The sequence below is a fragment of the Salmo salar genome, unplaced genomic scaffold (genome assembly GCF_905237065.1).
Source record: "Salmo salar unplaced genomic scaffold, Ssal_v3.1, whole genome shotgun sequence".
NCBI lineage: Eukaryota > Metazoa > Chordata > Actinopteri > Salmoniformes > Salmonidae > Salmo > Salmo salar.
The window spans coordinates 1-24,884 of record NW_025547997.1 but is presented as its reverse complement, the minus strand read 5'-3'; the positions used below and the strand labels follow the sequence as shown (position 1 = coordinate 24,884).

Below are 24,884 nucleotides of genomic sequence, written 5' to 3'. Positions count from 1 at the left end.
GCGCCGGGGGTGGATCTGCTGGACTACGTCTACAGAGAGCTTGTTCTTGAAGAGGACTTCCGCTCCTACAAGATGGTGGTCAACCCCCGTCTGGTGCTGCAGACGGCCATGTTTGAGGTGACACAGAGCTATGGGGACTCTGTCAGGGTTCCGTCCGACGTGTGTAAGATCATGCAGGTGAAAGAGGCTCAGAGAGAAAGCTGGACCAATGAGCAGCTGGTCCTCGACAGAAGACTCTGGGAATTTGGAGAATATCTTGTGCCCTCTGTCGATGAAGTTTTACAGAAATTAGGTATTCAGACATCTCCTTGGGAGCGTGTAGTACTGTAGCTGGTTAAAAGTTTTCCAACGTTTTGCATTTGATAGAGATGAGAGAAACAGTGAACTGTTACCTGCCTCTGATCTTCAGTCTATGTTGTTCCACTCAACCCTGAACGTTTCTTCTTGTTTGGATGTGTGGTCACTTTTCCTGGGGGAATTGGACTTAATTAATTATGCCTGTAATTGTTAATGCTTGTTCTAAACTTTCTTACAGTTTTTAATGCTGACTTTAATGTAAAAGCTCTTGTAAGATTTATTACGCATGACAAATAAACACAACTTTTTTTTAAATCAAGATGCCATGTTTATCTACCGTTGTGCTCTAACACATCGGCACCCTTGCACTTTACAATGGAGTGCAATACAGCAGAATATTGTGGTTTCTATTTTCAAAACTGGTCGAATGTCTATTTTGACCCTGTAGGCAACTGCAACTTATCACCTTTAGTCCAGGCCATTTGTGTGAAAAATCGAAATTTCAGTTTAGAATTTATTTTCTTGGTCCTGTGCAGTTATAAGTCAAACAAAAACACATGTGAACACCAGATGTTTTCACTTTCAATTTTTTTTTATTAAGAAATTGTGAATCTTGCAAGTGTGCCAATATATTAGAGCACAACTGTATAGATGATAATCAAGGAAGAGCATCTATATCCCTCTAAACAATATTGGCTGTGTGAAAGTTGACCGACTAGGATTTCTATGTAAACTGTCATTATATCCTTCTTTAATTACACATTAGACAGCATTTTAATAAAAAAATCGAACATAAATAGTCTGTGTGCTCTTGTTAATTTTTCCTTCTGGGATTATGTCTCTCTTTTCTAATTGGTGAAATCTCCCCAATTTGTAATTCCAGGGTGCAACTTTCACTGGGGACAGGGGGCACACCGTCTGAAATTGCTAAAGAAATATAAATATTTTGTCCCCCCCCACTTCTAAAATCAAAGTTGCGCCCCTGCGTAATTCAAACACTGTTATTAAATGGGAAGGTATTTCTTCTATTTATCCTGACCTGAACCTTAAACCAGATTGACTGAAAAGGGCATGAGATTCATTTTATTGGGTGTAACACCATCAGTCGAAAGAAGAAAATATCATAATATCAATAATTAACAGGAATAATAAACATGTGAAGAGCAATTGACATTCTTATGTTGAATTTACATTAGAAAAAGTAATACAATTGTTGTTGTTTTGTCTCTACATCAAGTGACAGTATATCTATTTAGTGGCATTCACTGAGAAACTGGTAAAGAAATGTATGATGGAATGTCATACGACACTGACACTTAAGTTCCATAAATTGTCATGTTTTCAACAAGCTTAAACCTTCAGGCCCTGAAACTCCATTATGACACAATCTTCTTAATACAATTCACCTGCATTCCTCAATAGTAATTACTACCAGTACCATTGCACTAACAACTTTAGTTGTTTCTTGGAAAGAAGCAATAAATATTTTAGTAGCAGGCAGGACATATACTGTACTGTAGTTTCTCCGCCCTGCCTTTATGTACAAAGCTGATTGCTTCAGCAGGTAGTCCAAGAGTCTTGGGAATGTTTAACCCTTTGGAGGAGAATGGACGACAACATTCCAACCGATTCTAATTGATGACATCACAAGGGGTTGTTGTTCATTACTAGTTATTGAACTGAAACCTAATTCTTGAAGGGGCAATCTTTTAAATGAGTGATATATAGCCATTGATTCTTGAAGAATGTAACTAAAAAGTGAGTGCTTTTTTGTTGTTTGAAATCCAGATTGCCTCTTTAAACAGAATTGAGGATGGCGTTCTAAAAAATTCACTCCTCGTAGGGTTAAATAAATCCATCCATCCATGTGTGTTGGGTTTAGGAGAAACACACAGGTCCGATGTCCAGGCCAAACTCCTGGTCCTCCTTGCCTATGTCCATGGGGGCCAAGTCTACGATAGGTAGTCTGGCTGGCGTCTGAGTTCTGTACTCAATCACAGTCTTGCCCCAGTCTCCATTTGATTTCTGCAGACACAGGAGAAGAAGACATACCGTAGCTATACTTCTGAATTCAACTCCTTGTCCAATACAACGTAAACAAGTAAACAATAGGACAGAACCACATAATCAGATGATTATGAAGGCATACATGTATGAAAGCATGTATGTAGTTCTGTCCTTGTGATGTACTTGTCTCTTAATGTTCTGTATTATATCATGTTTTATGTGTTGTGTGAACCCCAGGAAGAGTAGCTGCTGCTTTAGCACTAGCTAATAATCCAATACTAAATACTAAAAGACAGGGTGGGTAGGCTTTTGTTCCCACATCCAGACCAACTTTGGCACACTTGATTCAAACATTCAACAACGCATGTAGGTAGATGGTTGATTGGTTGGTTGGTTGGGCGGGCAGGCGGGCGGGCGGGTAGGAAGGCAGGCAGGTAGGTATAGATAGGTAGTAGGGCTGTGGTGGTCATGACATTTTTTCAATCACCGTGAGGTGAGTTTTAAAAGCACATACTGTTTTTATATTTTTTTTAATGTGATTTTCGATTGCATTTGCATTGATGTCAGAGTGGTTGGAGGGACAATAGAGCCCTGAGTACCAGACCATTAGGACCTGATGGTGGGACAATAGAGCCCTGAGTACCAGACCATTAGGACCTGATGGAGGGACAGTACCAGACCATTAGGACCTGATGGAGGGACAATAGAGCCCTGAGTACCAGGCCATTAGGACCTGATGGAAGGACAATAGAACCCTGAGTACCAGGCAATTAGGACCTTGTGGAGGGACAATAGAGCCCTGAGTACCAGGCCATTAGGACTTTATGGAGGGACAATAGAGCCCTGAGTACCAGGCCATTAGCGACCTGATGATTGTTAGCAAGTTGGGTACTCCTAATGCATGTCCAGAGTGCATAAGATATTATCATGACTCAACTGTCAAGCTGAATTTTACTGCTGTCATGACTGCCAGTGTGGCGGTAATAGGGCCACCGCAAAAGCCATAGTAGGTAGGTAGGTAGGTAGGTAGGTAGGTAGGTAGGTAGGTAGGTACATTATATATAGAAGTATGTGGACACCCCTTCAAATTTGTGGATTCGGCTATTTCAGCCAAACCCATTGCTGACAGGTGTATAAAATCGAGGACACAGCCATGCAATCTCCATAGACAAACATTGGCAGCAGAATGGACTTACTGAAGAGCTCAGTGACTTTCAACGTGGCACCATCTTTCCGACAAGTCAGCTCGTCCAATTTCTTCCTTGATAGAGCTGCCCCGGTCAACTTTAAGTGCTGTTATTGTGACGTGAAAATGTCTAGGAGCAACAACGGCTCAGCCATGAAGTGGTAGGCCAAACAAATTTACAGAACGGGACCACCGAGTGCTGAAGCGCCGTAGCGCGTAAAAATCGTTTATCCTCGGTTGCAACACTCAAACTGCCTCTGAAAGCAATGTCAGCACAAGAACTGTTCATGCCAAGCGTCGGCTGGAGTGGTGTAAAGCTCACCGCCATTGGACTCTGGAGCAGTGGAAACGCGTTTTCTGGAGTGATGAGTCACGCATCACCATTTTTCAATCCAACAGACAAATCTGGGTTTGGCGGATGCCAGGAGAGCACTACCTGCCCCAATGCATAGTGCCAACTGTAAAGTTTGGTGGAGGAAAATAATGGTCTAGGGCTGTTTTTCATGGTTTTTGGTTCCAGTGAAGGGAAATCTTAACGCTATAGCATACACAGACATTCTAGACAATTCTGTGCTTACAACTTTTTGGCAACAGTTTGGGGAAGGACCTTTTCTTGTTTCAGCAAGACAATGGCCCTGTGCACAAAGCAAGGTCCATACAGAAATGGTTTGTCGAGATTGGTGTGGAAGAACCTGACTGGCCTGCACAGAACCCTGACCTCAACCCCATCAAACACCTTTGGGATGAATTGGAACGTCGACTGCGAGCCAGGCCTAATCGCCCAACACCAGCGCCCAACCTCACTAATGCTCTCGTGGCTGAATGGAAGCAAGTCCCTGCAGCAATGTTCCAATTTAGTGGAAAGCCTTCCCAAAAGAGTGGAGGCTGTTATAGCAGCAAAAGGGGACCAACTCCATATTAATGCCCATGATTTTGGAATGAGATGTTCGACGAGCAGGTGTCCACATACTTTTCGTAGATGTAAGAATAGGTAGGTAGGTATACTGTAGGTAGAAGTAGGTGTAGGTATACTGTAGGTAGGTAGGTAGGTAGGTAGGTAGGTAGATAGTTATAGGTAGGTAGGTAGGTAGGTAGGTAGGTAGGTAGGTAGGTAGGTAGGTAGGTAGGTGGTAGGTAGGTAGGCAGGCAGGCAGGTGGCAGGCAGGCGTAGGTAGGTCTACTGTAGGTAGAATTAGGTATAGGTAGGGAGGTAGGCAGGTAGAAGTAGGTATAGGTAGGTATACTGTAGGTATAGGTAGGTAGGTAGACTGTAGGTAGAAGTAGGTATAGATAGGTAGGTATGCAGGCAGGTAGGTATGTATACTGTAGGTAGAAGTAGGTATAGGTAGGTATAAGTAGGCAGGCAGGCAGGCAGGCAGGCAGGCAGAAGTAGGTAGGTAGGTAGAAGTAGGTAGGTAGGTATACTGTAGGTAGAAGTAGGTATAGGTAGGTAGGTAGATAGGTAGGTACATAGGTAGGTACAGTATCTATCCTGTAGGTAGAAGTAGGTAGATACAGTAGGTATCCTGTAGGTAGAAGTAGGTGTGGGTAGGTAGGTAGGTAGGTACAGTAGGTATCCTGTAGGTAGAAGTACACCAATGGTCAAAAGTTTTAGAACACCTACTCATTCAAGGGTTTTTCTTTATTTTTACTATTTTCTACATTGTAGAATAATAATGAAGACGTCAAAACTATGAAATAACACATATAGAAACATGTAGTAGCCAAAAAGTGTAAAACAAATCAAAATATATTTTATATTTGAGATTCTTCAAATAGCCAATCTTTGCCTTTATGACAGCTTTGCACACTCTTGGTATTCTCTCAACCAGCTTCACCTGGAATGCTTTTCCAACAGTCTTCAATGGGTTCCCATATATGCTGAGCACCTATAGGCTGCTTTTCCTTCACTCTGCGGTCTGACTCATCCCAAACCATCTCAATTTGATTGAGATCGGGTGATTGTGGAGGCCAGGTCATCTGATGCAGCACTCCATCGCTCTCCTTCTTGGTAAAATAGCCCTTACACAGCCTGGAGATGTGTTGGGTCATTGTCCTGTTGAAAAACAAATGATAGTCCCACTAAGCCCAAACCAGATGGGATGGCGTATCGCTGCAGAATACTGTGGTAGCCATGCTGGTTAGGTGTGCTTTATATTCTAAATAAATCACAGACAGTGTCACCAGAAAAGCACCCCCACACCATAACACCTCCTCCTCCATGCTTTACGGTGGGAAATACACATGCGGACATCCGTTCACCCACACCGCATCTCACAAAGACACAGCGGTTGGAACCAAAAATCTCCAATTTGCACTCCAAACCAAAGGACAAGTTTCCACCGGTCTAATGTCCATTTCTCATGTTTCTTGGACCAAGCAAGTCTTTTCTTATTATTGTTGTCTTTAGTAGTAGTTTCTTTGCAGCAATTTGACCATGAAGGCCTGATTCACACAGTTTCCTCTGAACAGTTGATGTTGAGAAGTGTCTGTTACTTGAACTCTGTGAACCATTTATTTGGGCTTCAATTTCTGTGGTTGGTAACTCTAATGAACTTATCTTCTGCAGCAGAGGTAACTCTGGGTCTTCCATTCCTGTGGCGATCCTCATGAGAGCCAGTTTCATCACAGCGTTTGATAGCTTTTGCAACTGCACTTAAAAAACATTCAAAGTTCTTAAAATGTTCCGTATTGTCTTAAAGTAATGATGGACTGTCATTTCTCTTTGCTTATTTGAGCTGTTCTTGCCATAATATGGACTTGGTCTTTTACCAAATAGGCCTATCTTCTGTTTACATCCCTAACTCTGGGTCTTCCTTTCCTGTGGCGGTCCTCATGAGAGTCAACCCTACCTTGTCACAAAACAACTGATTGGCTCAAACGCAATAAGAAGGAAAGAAATTCCACAAATTAACTTTTAACATGGCACACCTATTAATTGAAATGCATTCCAGGTGACTACCTTATGAAGCTGGTTGAGAGAATGCCAAGAGTGTGCAACGCTGTCATCAAGGCAAAGGGTGGCTATTTAACACTTTTTTGGTTACAACATGATTCCATGTGTGTTATTTCATAGTTTTGATGTCTTCACTATTATTCTACAATGTAGATAATAGTAAAAAATAAAGAAAAACCCTTGAATGAGTAGATGTTCTAAAACTTTTGACCGGTAGTGTAGGTATAGGTAGGTAGTTAGGTAGGTAGGTATACTGTAGGTAGAAGTAGGTATAGCTGGTAGGTAAGCATGTAGCTAGGTATACTGTAGGTAGAAGTATGTATAGGTAGGTAGGTAGGCAGTCAGGTATAGGTAGGTAGGTAGGCAGTCAGGTATAGGTAGGTAGGCATAGGTAGGTAGGTAGGTAGGTAGGTAGGCAGTCAGGAATAGGTAGGTAGGCAGTAGGTAGGTAGGTAAGTAGGTAGGTATACTGTACTGTAAGTAGAAGTAGGTATAGGTAGGTAGGTATGCAGGCAGGTATAGGTAGGTAGGTAGGTAGGTAGGATAGGTATACTGTACTGTAGGTAGAAGTAGGTATAGGTAGGTAGGTATGCAGGCAGGTATAGGTAGGTAGGTAGGTAGGTAGGTAGGTAGGATAGGTATACTGTACTGTAGGTAGAAGTAGGTATAGGTAGGTAGGTACTGTAGGAAGGTAGTTAGGTGACTTACGGAGCAGCCATCCTCCAGGACAGTGTATCTGAGGCGGGAGTTGCCCTGAACCTTGACCTGTCCGTTGGAGCCCTTGAGGATCAGAGCCTTCTTCAGGTTGCCTGTGGCTCCGTCATTCACGGCCACGCTGTTCTTGCAGTGGTAGGTGACATTCTGGACACCCTCCTTAGAAAGCAGGCGGATCAGCCTAATCTGAATGGTTACGGCGTTGGGCAGCTCCTCCTTGTTGCCGTAGCTAAACTGGAATCAGAAGTTTATTGAAAAAAAGAATTTCACAGGGACACTATTGTACATTAATCAGCATTTCAGTTTTTACATCAATGTTAGAAAAATACACCTGGAGGTGTAAGAGTTTTTCACAAACATCTCCAGCTATTTTTCTGACAGAAAGAAGTCTTCAATTGCTATATAATCAAGGCAGCAGAGGATGTATGTTTTTAAAGTAGTATTGTGCTTGGTGAATTTATTCTACAGTATGGTAGCTGGTTTATTCATAGAAGCAGTTGGCCGCTTTAGAGGTATCCACAGTGTAAAGCTATCATCTATATACTTATTGCGTTCATTGAATAGACATTGGGTATATTTTATATACTCACTTTAGTTCCTCCATTCATATTTGCTCCAAACCAGACAGGTTTGCTGGCAGTGGGAGTGGATTTGGTCCACCATGTTTTGCGAGGGATGCTGGCTGAGATGGGGTGGGCTGAGATGCAGGTCTCACCAGTCTCCATGTTGCAGAACACCTTGATAACATCCTTGGTACTACCCTGGTTGGGGTCCAGCCAGTAGTCTCCTGGACATGGAAAGACCAAGTATCAGATCATACAGTAGATACATATCAGCTACCTCATCATCTATTAGACACACGGACTCCACTTGTCAATAAAGTTAATATCACCTAACGAGTACATCCCTCCATTAATTCATCTATAACACCCTAACTACGTCGCAGCAAATCAAAAGCTTGAGTAAAGTAAGGCAAGATTAAAAGCAGTTAAAAACAAGAGAAGAAGACACAGTCTGTTGTGAAAAGTGGACCTACCGGTCTTTTGAGTAGTTAAAAACTAGAGAAGAAGACAATGTCTGTGGTGAAAAGTGGACCTACCGGTCTTTTGAGTAGTTAAAAACTAGAGAAGAAGACAATGTCTGTGGTGAAAAGTGGACCTACCGGTCTTTTGAGTAGTTAAAAACTAGAGAAGAAGACAATGTCTGTGGTGAAAAGTGGACCTACCGGTCTTTTGAGTAGTTAAAAACTAGAGAAGAAGACAATGTCTGTGGTGAAAAGTGGACCTACCGGTCTTTTGAGTAGTTAAAAACTAGAGAAGAAGACACAGTCTGTGGTGAAAAGTGGACCTACCGGTCTTTTGAGTAGTTAAAAACTAGAGAAGAAGACAATGTCTGTGGTGAAAAGTGGACCTACCGGTCTTTTGAGTAGTTAAAAACTAGAGAAGAAGACAATGTCTGTGGTGAAAAGTGGACCTACCGGTCTTTTTAAGGGGGTGGCACTGCTTGATGTCCTGGCAGGTTTTGGCGGGGTTGGCCTGGCTGCCATCGGGGCACTTCATGTTCTGCAGGTTTCCACTGAGGCTCTTCAGCGTGGTCTGGATGCCCTGGTCTGCCCCGAGGACGGTCGAGGCATTATTGGGACGCGCCTCATCCTCGTTGAACTCTGGAGGGGGATGGGGGCCGGAGTCGTCCCAGTTGGACTCTGGAGGGGGTTGAGGGGGGGCTGATTCATCCCCGTTAAACTCTGGGGGTGGAGGTGGTCCATCCTGGTCCTCGCCGAAGTCGTAGTCGAAGGAGCTGCTGAAGCCGAACATATCAGCCCCAGCAGTGGGAGGGCCAGGGGTCCCTGGGGGACCAGGGGGACCAGCATCCCCAGGAGGCCCCTGGGAAAGAGGAGAGAAGTCAAGAAACAGGTATGTTACTGTCCTTTGATATGCCATGTCTGCTTGTTGGCTTTTTTTGCATTAGAAACACTGAATGTGTCACAGGTATGACTTATTTTCATGCTTAATCTAACATGCAATTCTATTGGAGAAGCAATTTATCAACATCCATAGCCTGGTTTGTTCTGACATCCATTTGAAAGTCATAGCGGATCAAACCAGCATAATGACAAAAGAACCACTAGTCTCTAACGTCTCACCTGAGGTCCGATGTCTCCACTGGTTCCTCTTGATCCAGGGGAGCCCATGGGCCCGGTCAGCCCAATTTGTCCATCACCTCCTGCGGGGCCAACCACACCAGGGGGGCCCCTGATGAGAAACACAATGGGATTTATAAAGGGAAACAAACAGCACACACAAATGGACCATTATACTGAGGCATTGACAGCTTATTCAGTGTACTGACTCTCTGTCCAGTAGGTCCTACAATTCCTCCAGCTCCAACATCCCCAGATTGTCCCTACAAACAGAAGGCCATTGGTTAGCCTGTTATTGACTGACATAATTAATAATAAAAACATTTCATTGATTTTGCCAAGTTAATACGATTTTCCATAAATGAAATGACAGATTATGCCTTTTAATAGTGCTTGGTCAATTTTTACTCACAGTTGTCCCAGGTAAGCCTTGCAATCCAGTGAAGCCTCTGTGGCCTTTCTGCCCTCTCTCTCCTTGGTCTCCTTTGGCTCCCCTGTCTCCCTGTGGCCCTTGAGGCCCCTAGGATGAACATGAACATTTGCTTTAAATGACTGTGAGCAGAATTATCCAGATCAACACTCACTGAGACTAATTCAACATGGGTTTACTGGTCTGTCAATAGATACAGCTTCCTGTGTCAGTAGCAAAGGTTCATGTTAGTGCTGGACACCAACATTGAGAATTCAATGTGATTTCGATATCGTTTGATATTGATATCGATATGAGCAGGGCATATCGTGATAGCGGTTCTGTAGACACAGAACCCTCTCACAGGCTCTTCAGTATACTTCACTGCCTGTTGATGGGCGATCAAGTCGTCAAAGACTCCAACCCCCAAGCCATAGACTATGGCTACTACTATGGCTACTACTTCTCTGCTGCCGCACGGCAAGAGACACCGGTGCATCAAGTCTAAAACCAACAGGCTCTTGAACGACTTCTATCCCCAAGCAATACGACTGATCAACAGCTAACAAAATAGCTACACAGACAATCTCAGTTAACTCTGTATCTTTATTGACCTTTTATTTAAATCTTTGCACACTCACAGGGACCTACACACTCACAAACTCCATCATTTGCACACTCACACATAATATGCACATACATTTATACTGACTCTACACACCTACTCACATGCAAGCTGCCGCTACTCTGTTCAACTTATACCCTGTTGCCTAGTCATCTTACCCCTATACATATCTACCTCCATCACTCCAGCATCCCTGCACATGTAAATATGGTATTGGAACTGACTTTATAAATATTTCCTGTATACATTTTTACATTTTACATTTTAGTCATTTAGCAGACACTCTTATCCAGAGCGACTTACAGTAGTGAATGCATACATTTCATACAATTTTTTGTACTGGCCCCCGTGGGAATCGAACCCACAACCCTGGCGTTGCAAACACCATGCTCTACCAACTGAGCTACCAACGCTTACTTACTTTATTGTGTATATCATATTTCTTATTTCTTGTGTGTTTTTCCCCTAATAATACATTGTTATTGATTATTGCGCTGTTGGGTTTTGAGTTTGCAAGACAGGCTTTTCACTGCATGCAACATTAAAACTTGGAACGGGCTTCCCATTGTATTGGAACTGGTTGGGTAGGTTAGGACCACAGGCATTCACACCTGACCCAATGGGCAATCAGCAAGCAGCTGTCTGAACTTTACAAAGCCATGGAAGTGCAATGTTACTCAACTGTTTCGATGCTGTTCATTCAAACCGATATGATACCAATATTGGTTCAGGAAAAAAGTAAACAGATTTTGCATATCACTAGTTTATACAGTATGTACTAATCAACAGGCATACTACTACCACTAGTAGTGTACTCTACTTCATCAACAGGCATACTACTACCACTAGTAGTGTACTCTACTTCATCAACAGGCATGCTACTACCACTAGTAGTGTACTCTTCTTCATCAAAATACATACTAGTACCACTAGTAGTGTACTCTACTTCATCAACAGGCATACTACTACCACTAGTAGTGTACTCTACTTCATCAACAGGCATGCTACTACCACTAGTAGTGTACTCTACTTCATCAACAGGCATACTACTACCACTAGTAGTGTACTCTACTTCATCAACAGGCATACTACTACCACTAGTAGTGTACTTACTTCATAGGAAATGTAAGAGAGGTGTTCTTACCAGCGTCCCCCGGATCCCTGATTGTCCCTGGGGTCCTGGAGGCCCTCTAGCAACCTAGTGTTGAAAAACAAAAAAACAATGTCAAGAGAAATCAAATCAAACAACCTGAAATGAGTTTACTACTACCAACCTTGTTACATCTACTCAGAGCATGACAGCTCTTAACCTTGAAACATTACATTTTTACATTTAGTCATTTAGCAGACTCTCTCATCCAGAGAAGACAGTAGTGAGTTACCGTAGTGAGTGCATACATTTTCGTACTGTGTTTTGACCTCAAACACTGTAGACTCCTATGACCTCTAACGCCATAAGGGTCTACAGTCATGTCTCAAGGCTAGAAGGCTCTGAACGTTGGTGTGGTAATTAACTCTGCGATGGCATTGTGGCAATGTCCAGATCACTCACATTGTTTCCTCTCTTCCCAGGGACACCAGAGGTGCCAACTGGCCCAACAGAGCCATGAAGCCCCGGAGTTCCAGCAAGACCTTCAGGACCAGGATTCCCTCTATCTCCCTACAGACAGACAGACAGACAACAGACAGACAACAACAGACAGAAAGACAGACAGACAGACAGACAGACAGACAGACAGACAGACAGACAGACAGACAGACAGACAGACAGACAGACAGATAGATAGATTTTCGGGTGAAATGGTTTGATCATACATTTCCATAAAGTTTCTTGTCCATCTGTAGCTGTGTCTTACCCTGGCTCCTATAAGTCCATCCTTGCCATGTACCCCATCAGACCCAGCATTACCCTGTAAAGACAGATTGCTACATTAAGTTTACCTGTGCTGTATAGTACAGTATCCTTCTGTTACAGTAAAGACCTGCTTTTCAGGGGAACTATTATAATTCCCACATGAATGAAATGTGTTCACTGAACCCACATACAGAACAGTCATGGGTCAATTAAGTGAAAACACATACCGTAAGACCAGGGTCCCCTACTGGTCCGGTTGCCCCTGGTAACCCGACTGCACCGACAGCGCCCTTGCCTCCCCGACTTCCGGGGGCACCTGATTTTCCGGGTGCACCCTGGGTAAATAAGTGTGACATCACTGGTCAGGACACAAATGGAAAGTGTATGAGTGTACTGTATATCTGACTGAGTCTTGGATTGGGACTCTGTTCAGTGTATAATGATACTACTCTCAAGGCTATAGAAATGAATGGTGAATGTGAACTTGAGTTCCATACGTACAGCAGTACCGGGGGGCCCAACCATTCCGCTCTCTTCTCTGACTCCAGGTATGCCCACAACACCTCGCTGTCCTGAGATGCCTGCTGGTCCCGCCGGCCCATCAGGGCCCTGTCAGAAACAAAGACCCTCCCATTGGCCAATGGTGACTTCAGATATTTCCTAGTCTAGCAAAAGAAGTATAGAGTAATGGAGGATGGCAGAGAAGTCTCGCTCTGTAAACCACTTTGAACGATACAGCTAAAACTTTTACTTCTGTAACTCTCTCATATTTACCCCTGGTCCATCCTCTCCAGGCTCTCCCTTGTCTCCTGGGGCACCTGCTGGGCCCGGGGCCCCTCTCTCTCCTACACGCCCAGGGCCTCCATTCTCGCCTCTAAGTCCAGGAGTACCTGCCTTCCCTGGGGTACCAATGTCTCCAGGCGCCCCTACCTCACCCTGGAAGAGAGGAAAGACAGCTTGAGTAATGGAACAACATATTTCACTATATTGCTCTATGTTCTATGGTTTATGAAATCATTTATTGGTGATCTCATAGGTATAAAGTGATTTGATTGGTCGATAGTAGGATTAACTCACAACGGAGCCTGCTGGACCAACTCCCCCAGGGAATCCTGGGAAACCAGACCCACCCTGAAAATGACAGATGAAATTCTTATCAGAAAATATCAACATACTGTACTACGTATTCAGTGAATTCCCTGGAAAAGCATTCCTACTCTGTGCTGAGTAGCCATGATCAGGTCTATTTCTACAGTAAATACCATGGTGAAGTGTTTGTATGGATGCTCCAGCAGTTATACGTCACCCTCAGTACGACTCACTCACCGCGGCCCCTTGTGTTCCTCTGGCCCCCTTTAGTCCAGTCACACCAGCAGGACCCTGGGAACCAAGTTTACCAGCTGTTCCTTGGAGTCCCTGTGCTCCAGCCTCACCCTTCTGACCCCTCTCTCCTGGTTCACCTTTGACCCCAGGTTGCCCATCGGGACCCTGCGAAGAGTCGGACACAATGACCATGATTACTGGGCAGATTCATCGCCATGCGAAACGACTTCCAAGTCTCACCATGGATATAGTTACTATGTGGTTATATAGAAATGGTTATTGACTTTGACCATTACTGAAATGTTTATTCTACATTATACAGGAGGATGTTTGCAGCGTAATCTGTTCAGACAACACCTGTAACAACACCAAGCCAAGGTTGACAAATTAACAGAGCATAAAGGGACACAATATAAAGGGACACAATACAACAGGGCAGGGGCCTGTCATAGCTGACACTATTGGGCGTGACAGACCTCCACATTGTTTGAAAGCCACTCACAGGAGACCCAGGGAATCCTACTGCACCGGTTGGACCAGGCTCCCCAGAAGCTCCCTATAACAGATGTTGGGTCAGAGGTCAGTACAGAGGTATATGAGAACTATTAACAGTATGTTGCAATTGTCTTTTTTTACTATGGGACAATTGTACACAAGACAACTTACAGTACTTCACGTGTCAATAATTTTACAAAATGAATCGCAGTACTTACGGCCACTGCTCTCGCTCCTCGACGTCCAGGGGTCCCTTTAGGGCCGGCCTCTCCCTAAACCAAACAAATATAATATATTGTCTGGGTATCTGTGGTAGATACTGAGGCCTTAATATGGATAGGTGTTCTCTGCAACAGTGTATGTTCATCTAGTCTGTCTGTCTAAGTGCTGTTGGTGACTGTATGCTGGATGCTCCTTTAGGGTTTAGGCAGGGTTACTGTTAAAGCACTTTGTGACAACTGATGATGTAAAGAGGCCTTCATGAATACATTTGAGTGAGTGGTGAGTGTTTTGGTGAGTGGTGGTGGGTGTTTGTTTTAGTGTGTGTGTGAGTGAGTGAGGGTGGTGGTGAGTGAGTGAGTGAGTGAGTGAGTGAGTGAGTGAGTGCTTTACCTTGTCACCATTGAGCCCAATGCCTCCTGTTGGTCCAACTGGACCAGGAAGTCCCTTCAAATGAAAAACAAACAGGATTTCAAATATACTATAACTTGCTGTGAACAACTTACTATGGTTGTGAAACCAATGAAACTAGAATGTGCATCAAAAGGTCACTACAATCCACCCAGGGCTAAAAGTGGTTATGATGACGTCACTACATTTTGACATATCACTCAACTTGAACCTAACAGAATTTTGTTGTGGGTTACATTTTAAGATGTTATCTGTGCTTAAATCCTTGATGTAATCCATTTAGGTGACTCAGAAAGGTATGTGTAGGCATGCATGTGTAAGGGAACTCTCACCCCGGGCCCGTCGTTTCCAGCAGTACCCTCGGTTCCTTTCTCACCAACTGAACCCTAAGGAGAGAAGAGGGATCAGCAGAACAGGACTGCAGAATGAACCCTCACCCACCCAGTTATAGCATGGAATACACCACTCTGAAGGGTTACAACTTGTAGTTCCTTCTAGTGTCTTGGACTCTGGAGGTACTTTGTGGACTTAACCAAGTTTTGGTTGATATTTTCCCCTCCAACACAGATACTTACCACATCTCCTTTAGGACCAGGAGAACCAGGGATACCCCTCTTCCCTGGCATCCCCTGCAGGCCTGCAGCTCCTATGTCCCCAACGGTTCCTTTAGTTCCAGACCCACCCTGGGGGAAGAACACACACAGAGACAACTCTCATATCATGTTTGTGGGAAATAACATGGATATATGAGGTTATCATTACATTGTTAATCTGCATTAGGCCTCCATCGTGGAAGAGATATCATTTGACAACCTGGTTAAATGACTGAATGAATAAATACACAAATAAATAAATACATATTTTAAAGTGATGTGCTATAGTACTTACCTTTGGTCCCTCTGGTCCTGGCCCCCCTGAAATACCTTTGGGCCCCGGTAGTCCGTTAGTTCCCACATCACCTCTCTCTCCTGGGATGCCACGCTCACCCTACGATACAATCATACAATCACCCACTGGTCAGCTACAAACAACATCTTTACAGCACTGTATGTTATAAACAGGGCCTTGTGTTTTAGTTATCATGTCACATGACAATATGATTATGATTTCAGTTGGAAGATGCATTTTCTCTGCAGAGGGGCAGGATTACTTTTCCCCTATTGCGGCTTGTATTCAAATGGGCATCAAATGAATAGATAAATCAGATATTAAGATGGCTTACCCTTGGCCCTGTGAGACCAGCAGCCCCTCCCTCTCCAGCGATACCCTGGGAATGACAATACCAAGAACATTTAATCAACACAACAGACAGGCTGTTTCAATCCCCTATTCCACCTTCCTTACTGTCCAATCCCCTTCCCTGACACTCTTCCTGTATTTATACTTACGCTACATTTTTATTATATTATACTGAGTTCATTTCCTTATTATTTTTGTATTCTTATCTTTTTTTTATTTCTTATTGTTGTCACATTGTCGTGGACTGTGTAAACCATGTGTATCGTGGGCATACGACAAATCAACTGGAACTTGTTTACACAGGCAGTCTAATTTTGATCTTTTTCCACTAATTGGTCTTTTGACCAACCAGAACAGCAATTTTGCCAAGAAGCAGATTGACGTTTATGGGCCAGATCGAAAGTCAAAATTGGTGATATATCATAAAAATGTATGAAAACAAAAATTGTCTTGATTTAAGGTTAGCGTTAGGCAAAAGGTTAGCATTGTGGTTAAGGTTAGGTTTAAAATAAGATTTTCTAACTTTGTGGCTGTGCCAGCAAGTAACTACCCTGCAGAGCTGCCTCCAGAACATGAGTCATCCCAATAAATGCCAACCTGCTATCAATAATAGGGTAAAAGATCAGAATTGTGCTTCCTGTGAATATGCAGCATTAAATAACCCTGAAACGTTGATGAACCTAATAGTCGTGTTGTATATCTATAACTCAACTCAAAAACATTTCTAGATTCTTACTGTAGATAATGAATGGACTGTGTTTCGTTATGTTGACAGACTCATGACTGGTTAATATGTGCCTTTGTTTGGTCCATTGCAGGCAAAGGCATTACATACCCAGTCATGAATCTATCAACATAACAACATTTAGTTCATTATCTAAAGAAATAATCTATTGTGAAATGTACCATAAATAAGGTGTAAATAAACCAACTGTAAATAGAGGTTATTGCATGTCACAGTCGGAAGTGATGTCATACCGTACCTCAGCACCGGGTTTCCCAGACTCTCCAGGTGGACCAGCAGATCCAGGTAGACCCTGAAATACATCACACCATTATAGTTCTCATTTCCCCTTTACTGATTAGTACTATCACTAGTCTCTATTCTAGTAAATACAAGGTCAATAAATCCCATGTGAAACAGCATACCTGGAAGCCATTCATACCAGGAGGTCCTTGCTCTCCTCTCTTCCCTGCAACTCCCTAAAAGAAGTCAAGTATGGAGAGGAAAACCAGCAACGGTTTAAGCTTACCATAACCCCATACAGTATTTAATGTTTAAACTGTGTTGGTATGTATCGTTTAATTGGAACATATTAATCAGATACTTACTGCTGGACCAGCAGTGCCACCAGCGCCCATCTCTCCAGCTTTCCCATTAACCCCTGTATGAGAAACAGTCCTCAGTGGTCAGTGTGTACAATGAGGTACAACAGCAGAGTTCTACCAGCTTACAACGGGAAAAAGCAGAGAATGGAAACTGAAAATGATTTATTTAAGCAATAAGGCCCGAGAGGGTGTGGTACATGGCCAATATACCACGGCTAAGAGCTGTTCTTAGGCACGGCGCAAGGCGGAGTGCTGGATACAGCCTTAGCCGTGGTATATTGGCCATATACCACAAACCCCCGAGGTGCCTTATTGCTATTATAAACTTGTTACCAACATAATTAGAGCAGTAAAAATAAATATTTTGTCATACCCGTGGTATACGATCTGATATACCACGGCTGTCAGCCAATCAGCATTCAGGGCTCGAACCACCCAGTTTATATTTGGAAATGAACCAGTTTGAGGTGCAGTTCCACCACCTACAAAATCATATTTAAACCCCTGATGAGTATAGTGTACTTACCCTCTGTCCTGCAACACCTGGGGTCCCCACTTCTCCTGTCTTACCAGGGTCTCCCTGTGAGGACAAATGAACAATGATCCACAATCACAATAACATGTCAATGTTTCCCTCTTCTTATATCATATCAGTAGCATTCCAGTGTCTCTCCTGACATTGTATGGTCCATGGTAGACGCATTCAAACAACTACAGTATTTCATTCATCATTCTAAATGTGATGGGTTTAATGGAGCTGGTTCTACTGTACATTGTGGAAAGGAACACACACACGATCACCATAAAGTGCTGGTTACTCACAGTAAAGCCTTTTGGTCCAACTACACCCATGGTTCCAGCTGGACCTCTGGTACCAGCTGACCCTGCTGGACCTGGTCCCCCATCCTCTCCTCCTCCTCCCTGAGAGAGAGAGGGATGGGAGAGAGAGAGAGACAGAAACAGAGGTAGGTTCACATTTGGCCTGTCTATAGATAAAAACATGTATTATACACTCCCCGCGTATTTCATGTTTCTGAACACTTCTACATTAATGTGGATGCTACCATGATTACGGATAATCATGAATGAATCATGAATAATGATGAGTGAGAAATCTACAGACACACAAATATCATACCCTCCCAAAATGCTGACCTATTGTAATGATGAGAGGTTAGGATGTTTGGGAGCCTGATCTTTGGGCATCTGAAACTTTCTCACTCATCATTCATTCAGGATTATCCATAATCATGGTAGCATCCACATCAATGCAGAAATGTTCAGAAACATTCTATTCTTATTTACAGTAAAAGAGACTCCAAAATTACACAATACATTATTTACCATTAATTTCTATTGGGCATAACATAATCTGAAACACAACCAAAACAAACTGCAAATGCATCCAACAAGACTGTAGAGTCATTGCGTGCTAGGAATATGTGACCAAATACTAAACTTTTGACCTAATTTAATGCCCTTTATGTGAATTTGTCCAAATACTTATGACCCCTTCAAATGGGGTACTAGAATAAATACATAAAGTATATTCATTTCAAAACGGTAAAACAGATACCGGTATGTATGAAATCACCTCATATAAAACATTTCAACTCAAATTGACTCCCGAGTGGTGCAGCGGTCTAAGTCACTGCATCTCAGTGCTAGAGGCGTCACTACAGACCCTGGTTTGATCCTGGGCTGTAACACAACTGGCTGTGATCGGGAGTCCCATTGGGCGGTGCATAATTGTCCGGGTTAGGGGAGGGTTTGGCTGGTGTAGGCCGCCAAATTAAATGTTTTAACATCACTGTCCAAATAAATAGGCAGGGGAGTATATATAAACTCAGCAAAAAAAGAAACGTCCCTTTTTCAGGACCTTGTCTTTCAAAGATAATTTGTAAAAATCCAAATAACTTCACAGATCTTCATTGTAAAGGGTTTAAACACTGTTTCCATGCTTGTTCAATGAACCACAAACAATTAATGAACATGCACCTGTGGGCAATTATGGTCACAGTTATGAAAACTTAGGACAATAAAGAGGCCTTTCTACTGTCTCTGAAAAACACCAAAAGAAAGATGCCCAGGGTCCCTGTTCATCCTCATGAACATGCCTTAGGCATGCTGCAAGGAGGCATGGGGACTGATATGGCCAGGGCAATAAATTGCAATGTCCGTACTGTGAGACGCCTAAGACTGCACTACAGTGAGACAGGACGGACAGCTGATTGTCCTCGAAGTGGCAGACCACGTGTAACAACACCTGCATAGGATCGGTACATCCGAACATCACACCTGCGGGACAGGTACAGGATGGCAACAACAACTGCCGGAGTTACACCAGGAACGCACAATCCCTCCATCAGTACTCAGACTGTCCGCAATAGGCTGAGAAAGGCTGGACTGAGGGCTTGTAGGCCTGCTGTAAGGCAGGTCCTCACCAGACATCACCGGCAACAACGTCGCCTATGGGCACAAACCCACCGTCGCTGGACCAGACAGGACTGGTAAAAAGTTCTCTTCACTGATGAGCCGCGGTTTTGTCTCACCAGGTGTGATGGTCGGATTCGCGTATATTGTCGAAGCAATGAGAATTACACTGGGGTCTGTACTCTGGAGCGGAACGATTTGGAGGTGGAGGGTCCTTCATGGTCTGGGGCGATGTGTCACAGCATCATCGGACTGAGCTTGTCATTGCAGGCAATCTCAACGCTGCGCGTTACAGGGACGACATCCTCCTCCCTCATGTGGTACCCTTCCTGCAGGCTCATCCTGACATGACCCTCCAGCATGACAATGCCACCAGCCTTACTGCTCATTATGTGCGTCATTTTGTGCAAGACAGGAATGTCATATATATATATATATATATATATATATATATATATATGGTAGGGGAGTAACTATATATATTTTTCCCAGACTCATGTCCACACACCATTGGTCCTTGGTGTCCCTCAGGACCCTGGGAGCCGAGAAGACCCGACAGACCCTGAGGAAAGAAAAGGGAGGATTTTATTAAAATGTTGACTCTTTTTTAGGCGGTTCTGTTCATGTACTTCTCATGTCTTTTTCATCTAGGATCAACATGAGCGTGATGTTCACCACAAAGGAATATTCTTCTGTGATAGAGAATGCTGACGAGAGGTAGAGGTGTGTTATCTCACCCGTGCCCCTGGAAGAGCTGGCTCTCCTGCTCACACTGCCCTACCCTGTGCTTTGACCTCTTTCTCCCCTCTCTCTCCAGATGAAATCTCGCGTCTTGTGACGGCCTGCCGCCCAACAACCTGCCCGCTTGACCCTATCCCCTCCTCTCTTCTCCAGACCATTTCCGGAGACCTTCTCCCTTACCTCACCTCGCTCATCAACTCATCCTTGTCCGCTGGCTACGTCCCTTCCGTCTTCAAGAGAGCGAGAGTTGCACCCCTTCTGAAAAAACCTACACTCGATCCCTCCGATGTCAACAACTACAGACCAGTATCCCTTCTTTCTTTTCTCTCCAAAACTCTTGAACGCGCCGTCCTTGGCCAGCTCTCCTGCTATCTCTCTCAGAATGACCTTCTTGATCCAAATCAGTCAGGTTTCAAGACTGGTCATTCAACTGAGACTGCTCTTCTCTGTGTCACGGAGGCGCTCCGCACTGCTAAAGCTAACTCTCTCTCCTCTGCTCTCATCCTTCTAGACCTATCGGCTGCCTTTGATACTGTGAACCATCAGATCCTCCTCTCCACCCTCTCCGAGTTGGGCATCTCCGGCGCGGCCCATGCTTGGATTGCGTCCTACCTGACAGGATAAGAGCGTCTGCTAAATGACTTAAATGTAAATGTAAAATTATGACAGGTTGTATATCTTACAGATTCTCCTTTGAATCCAGCCTCTCCTTTGAATCCAGCCTCTTCTTTGAATCCGGGAATGCCTAAATCACCCTTGTGAGAAGAGAGGAATATGATGGATAGATGTTTCACATGACATTGTTTTTCAAGTCTACTGACAATGTACGATCTCAAGGTTTGAGAACTAGCTTTTCCTGACAGCGTTATGAACATTTTAACTGGAGCATGGAAACCAGCAGTAGTTTCTATGACCTTTCTAACATAGCTAGGGACCTGACAACCATTCTTGATCCAAACAATGAAATGATGAAATGATATTAAAAAAATATATATAGCCATTGACCGTTCTCAGCTGTAAGGGCCACACCTATCAACTACAATGTGATTTGTGAGACTGCTATTGTTACTGGGGTAGGTTGTTTTAAGAAATTCATTCATATTTTTGGAACTCTGAGACCACAATTGAAAACAGCCAAATGCCCACACCCATATCTATACGATCAACTATTCAATCAGACAAAACATCCCAAGGTTAAAAGGGCGAGTGCATGTTGTTTTGGATCACTGCCATGGGCATGAATCGATGTCTCGCCCTTATGAATAATAGTGGACATCAATCATAAATATTGCATAGATTAACAAAGACAACAAACGGACATTGAGGTTTGCATATTTTCTCCAGTGAGTAAGTTGTTATTACAGTAGTTTTCATGAATCACTTGGTATAGGGTTAATGTCATTAACTCATACAAACCCTTTCCCCCTATGAAGAGGAAGCGCATTTAAAATGTGTAGTGTATTTGAGGTTTAAAAAGGATTCAGAAATTTCAGAATTGATTTTCCGTTAGATAGAATGTTTCAACACATACAAAAATGTCCAACAATTACAATCCAAGTAATAATTAAAATGTCCTTTTGCTGCATGATTATTTTCTTGCTGTTGCGAACTGGCTCAAATTAAGATCCTACATCTGTATGGTGTGTAAAAAGGGCTTTATAAAATACATGTGATTGATTGATTGTGTGTACCGATTGACTTTCTCTTGGAAGATTCTTGACTGACGCGTTCCATCAACAGAACAACATGCACGGGTAGACTGTACCAGGGCCCATTCTAAGAGGACAGGCTGTAGTCTACTGTCTCTGTGACTCTGTACCAGGGCCCATTCTAACAAGACAGGCTGTAATCTACCGTCTCTGTGACTCTGTACCAGGGCCCATTCTAAGAGGACAGGCTGTAATCTACCGTCTCTGTGACTCTGTACCAGGGCCCATTCTAACAGGACAGGCTGTAGTCTACTGTCTCTGTGACTCTGTACCAGGGCCCATTCTAACAGGACAGGCTGTAATCTACTGTTCCATAGGCGTACAGAGGCCCATTATCAGCAACCATCCCTCCTGTGTTCCAATGGCACATGGTGTTAGCTAATCTAAGGTCATAATTTTAACAAGTTAATTGATCATTAGAAAACTATTTTGCAATTATGTTAGCACAGCTGAAAACTGTTGTCCTGATTAAAGAAGCAATAAAACTGTCCTTCTTTAGACTAGTTGAGTGTCTGGAGCATCAGCATTTGTGGGTTCGATTCCAGGCTCAAAATGGCCAGAAACAAATAACTTTCTTCGGAAACTCATCAGTCTATTCTTGTTCTGAGAAATGAAGGTCTATTCCATAATAGAAATTGTCAAGAAACTGAAGATCTCATACAACCTGAAGATAGCCTGCACATTTGAAAGTTGTGTTGGTAGCTCCTACAGTTTTGTCGCTACTGGTTCCAGTTGAAGGCCGATAATAATAATAATAATAATAATAATAATAATAATAATAGTAATAATAAGTATGCTGGATTCTAATAATAAGTATAATGGATTGTAGTAGTTGTTCTTGCTTTCAGCAAGCACACCTAATAATATTAGAAAATGACATTTTCTAAAGAAAATGTGTGTGCTAGCTAGTCTTGAAGTATGTATGGTTGTGAATGGTAGTAATAGTTGTAGTGGTAGTAACAGCAGCAATAATGGTGGTAGAAGTAATCGAGTTGTTAAAGTGAATTCTTTTAAGGTGTTTTTTAGGTGTTGAGTTATTATAGTGGGCTAGTATAGTAGGCTAGTCGCGGTTTTGTCTCACCAGGTGTGATGGTCGGATTCGCGTATATCGTCGAAGGAATCAGCATTACACTGGGGTCTGTACTCTGGAGCGGGATCGATTTGGAGGTGGAGGGTCCTTCATGGTCTGGGGCGATGTGTCACAGCATCATCGGACTGAGCTTGTCATTGCAGGCAATCTCAACACTGCGTGTTACAGGGAAGACATCCTCCTCCCTCATGTGGTACCCTTCCTGCAGGCTCATCCTGACATGACCCTCCAGCATGACAATGCCACCAGCCTTACTGCTCATTCTGTGCGTGATTTCGTGCAAGACAGGAATGTCAGTGGTCTGCCATGGCCAGCGCACAGCCCGGATCTCAATCCCATTGAGCACGTCTGGGACCTGTTGGATCGGAGGGTGAGGGCTAGGGCCATTCCCCCTTGAAATGTCCGGGAACTTGCAGGTGCCTTGGTGTAAGAGTGGGGTTTCATCTCACAGCAAGAACTGGCAAATCTGGTGCAGTCCATGAAGAGGAGATGCACTGCAGTACTTAATGCAGCTGGTGGCCACACCAGATACTGACTGTTACTTTTGATTTTGACCCCCCTTTGTTCAGGGACACATTTTTCCATTTCTGTTAGTCACATGTCTGTGGAACTTGTTCAGTTTATGTCTCAGTTGTTGAATCTTGTTATGTTCATGCAAATATATACCCATGTTAAGTTTGCTGAAAATAAACGCAGTTTACAGTGAGGGGATGTTTCTTTTTTTGCTGAGTTTATATATATATTTCCTGACTCATGTCCACACACCATTGGTCCTTGGTGTCCCTCAGGACCCTGGGAGCCGAGAAGACCCGACAGACCCTGAGGAAAGAAAAGGGAGGATTTTATTAAAATGTTGACTCTTTTTTAGGCGGTTCTGTTCATGTACTTCTCATGTCTTTTTCATCTAGGATCAACATGAGCGTGATGTTCACCACAAGGTAATATTCTTCTGTGATAGAGAATGCTGACGAGAGGTAGAGGTGTGTTATCTCACCCGTGCCCCTGGAAGACCTGGCTCTCCAGTGCGTCCTGGGTCACCATCGGCACCTTTGGCACCAGATGACCCACCCAGTCCTCGCTCACCTTGGGCACCCTGATCCCAGAATGGAGTGAGGCGTTTGAATGGCATAATATTATTACTCAATGACTTATACCGGCTGACTTATTCTATAGATTCAAAGATAAATCAACCTACCTTTTGACCAGGTAACCCATCCTGACCAGGAAAACCTCTACTGCCAGGAGCACCCTGGAAATTACAAATTGGTTTTAATAGAATTTGCTAAATGGTTTGGATTTTAATCAAATAATTCTGCTGTTATTGAATGTACTGAGGAAAGACAGAGAGAGAAAGAGACAAAGAAAGAGAGACAGACAAAGTTCTTGTAGTGAGTGAAAGAGCTGATTTACTCTCTCTCCATTGGGTCCAGTGGCACCTGAAGTCCCGGCGTCACCCCGTTCTCCCCTCCTCCCCTCCTCTCCCATGGGACCCAGCGTTCCATGATCACCAGGTGCACCCTGCAATGACGTCATAATCAAACAAGATGGCTGCCACATCATACATTAGTGTTTGTTATATTTTATTGTATGGCCTTTTAAGAGCACCATAACATGTATTGAATATATTGTTGTTGCACTCAACTTCGGGTGTGGATAAACTTACTTGTCCCTAGGAGCATCAAACTGCTCAACATGCACTAAGCACT

At 43.4% G+C, this 24,884-nt stretch overlaps 1 protein-coding gene across 1 annotated transcript; it reads right to left on the bottom strand.

Moving 5' to 3' along the window:
- Positions 1–1,358: 1,358 nt before the first annotated feature.
- LOC106592076 (collagen alpha-2(V) chain) lies at positions 1,359–24,831 on the bottom strand. Its single transcript, XM_045711834.1, has 32 exons — positions 24,589–24,831; positions 24,374–24,427; positions 24,173–24,271; positions 23,944–23,997; positions 18,028–18,126; positions 17,728–17,785; positions 17,209–17,261; positions 17,026–17,079; positions 16,860–16,913; positions 15,860–15,904; positions 15,526–15,624; positions 15,213–15,320; positions 14,970–15,023; positions 14,620–14,673; positions 14,226–14,279; positions 14,015–14,068; positions 13,516–13,677; positions 13,267–13,320; positions 12,964–13,125; positions 12,691–12,798; positions 12,417–12,524; positions 12,191–12,244; positions 11,887–11,994; positions 11,479–11,532; positions 9,713–9,820; positions 9,490–9,563; positions 9,304–9,412; positions 8,952–9,043; positions 8,638–8,849; positions 7,751–7,947; positions 7,155–7,394; positions 1,359–2,322 (listed from the first exon to the last, which is right to left on the bottom strand). Exons 1-32 carry the CDS (start codon positions 24,736–24,738, stop codon positions 2,176–2,178), a joined length of 3,132 nt encoding a protein of 1,043 aa, XP_045567790.1. The 5' UTR covers positions 24,739–24,831; the 3' UTR covers positions 1,359–2,175.
- Between the last annotated feature and the right edge of the window lie 53 nt (positions 24,832–24,884).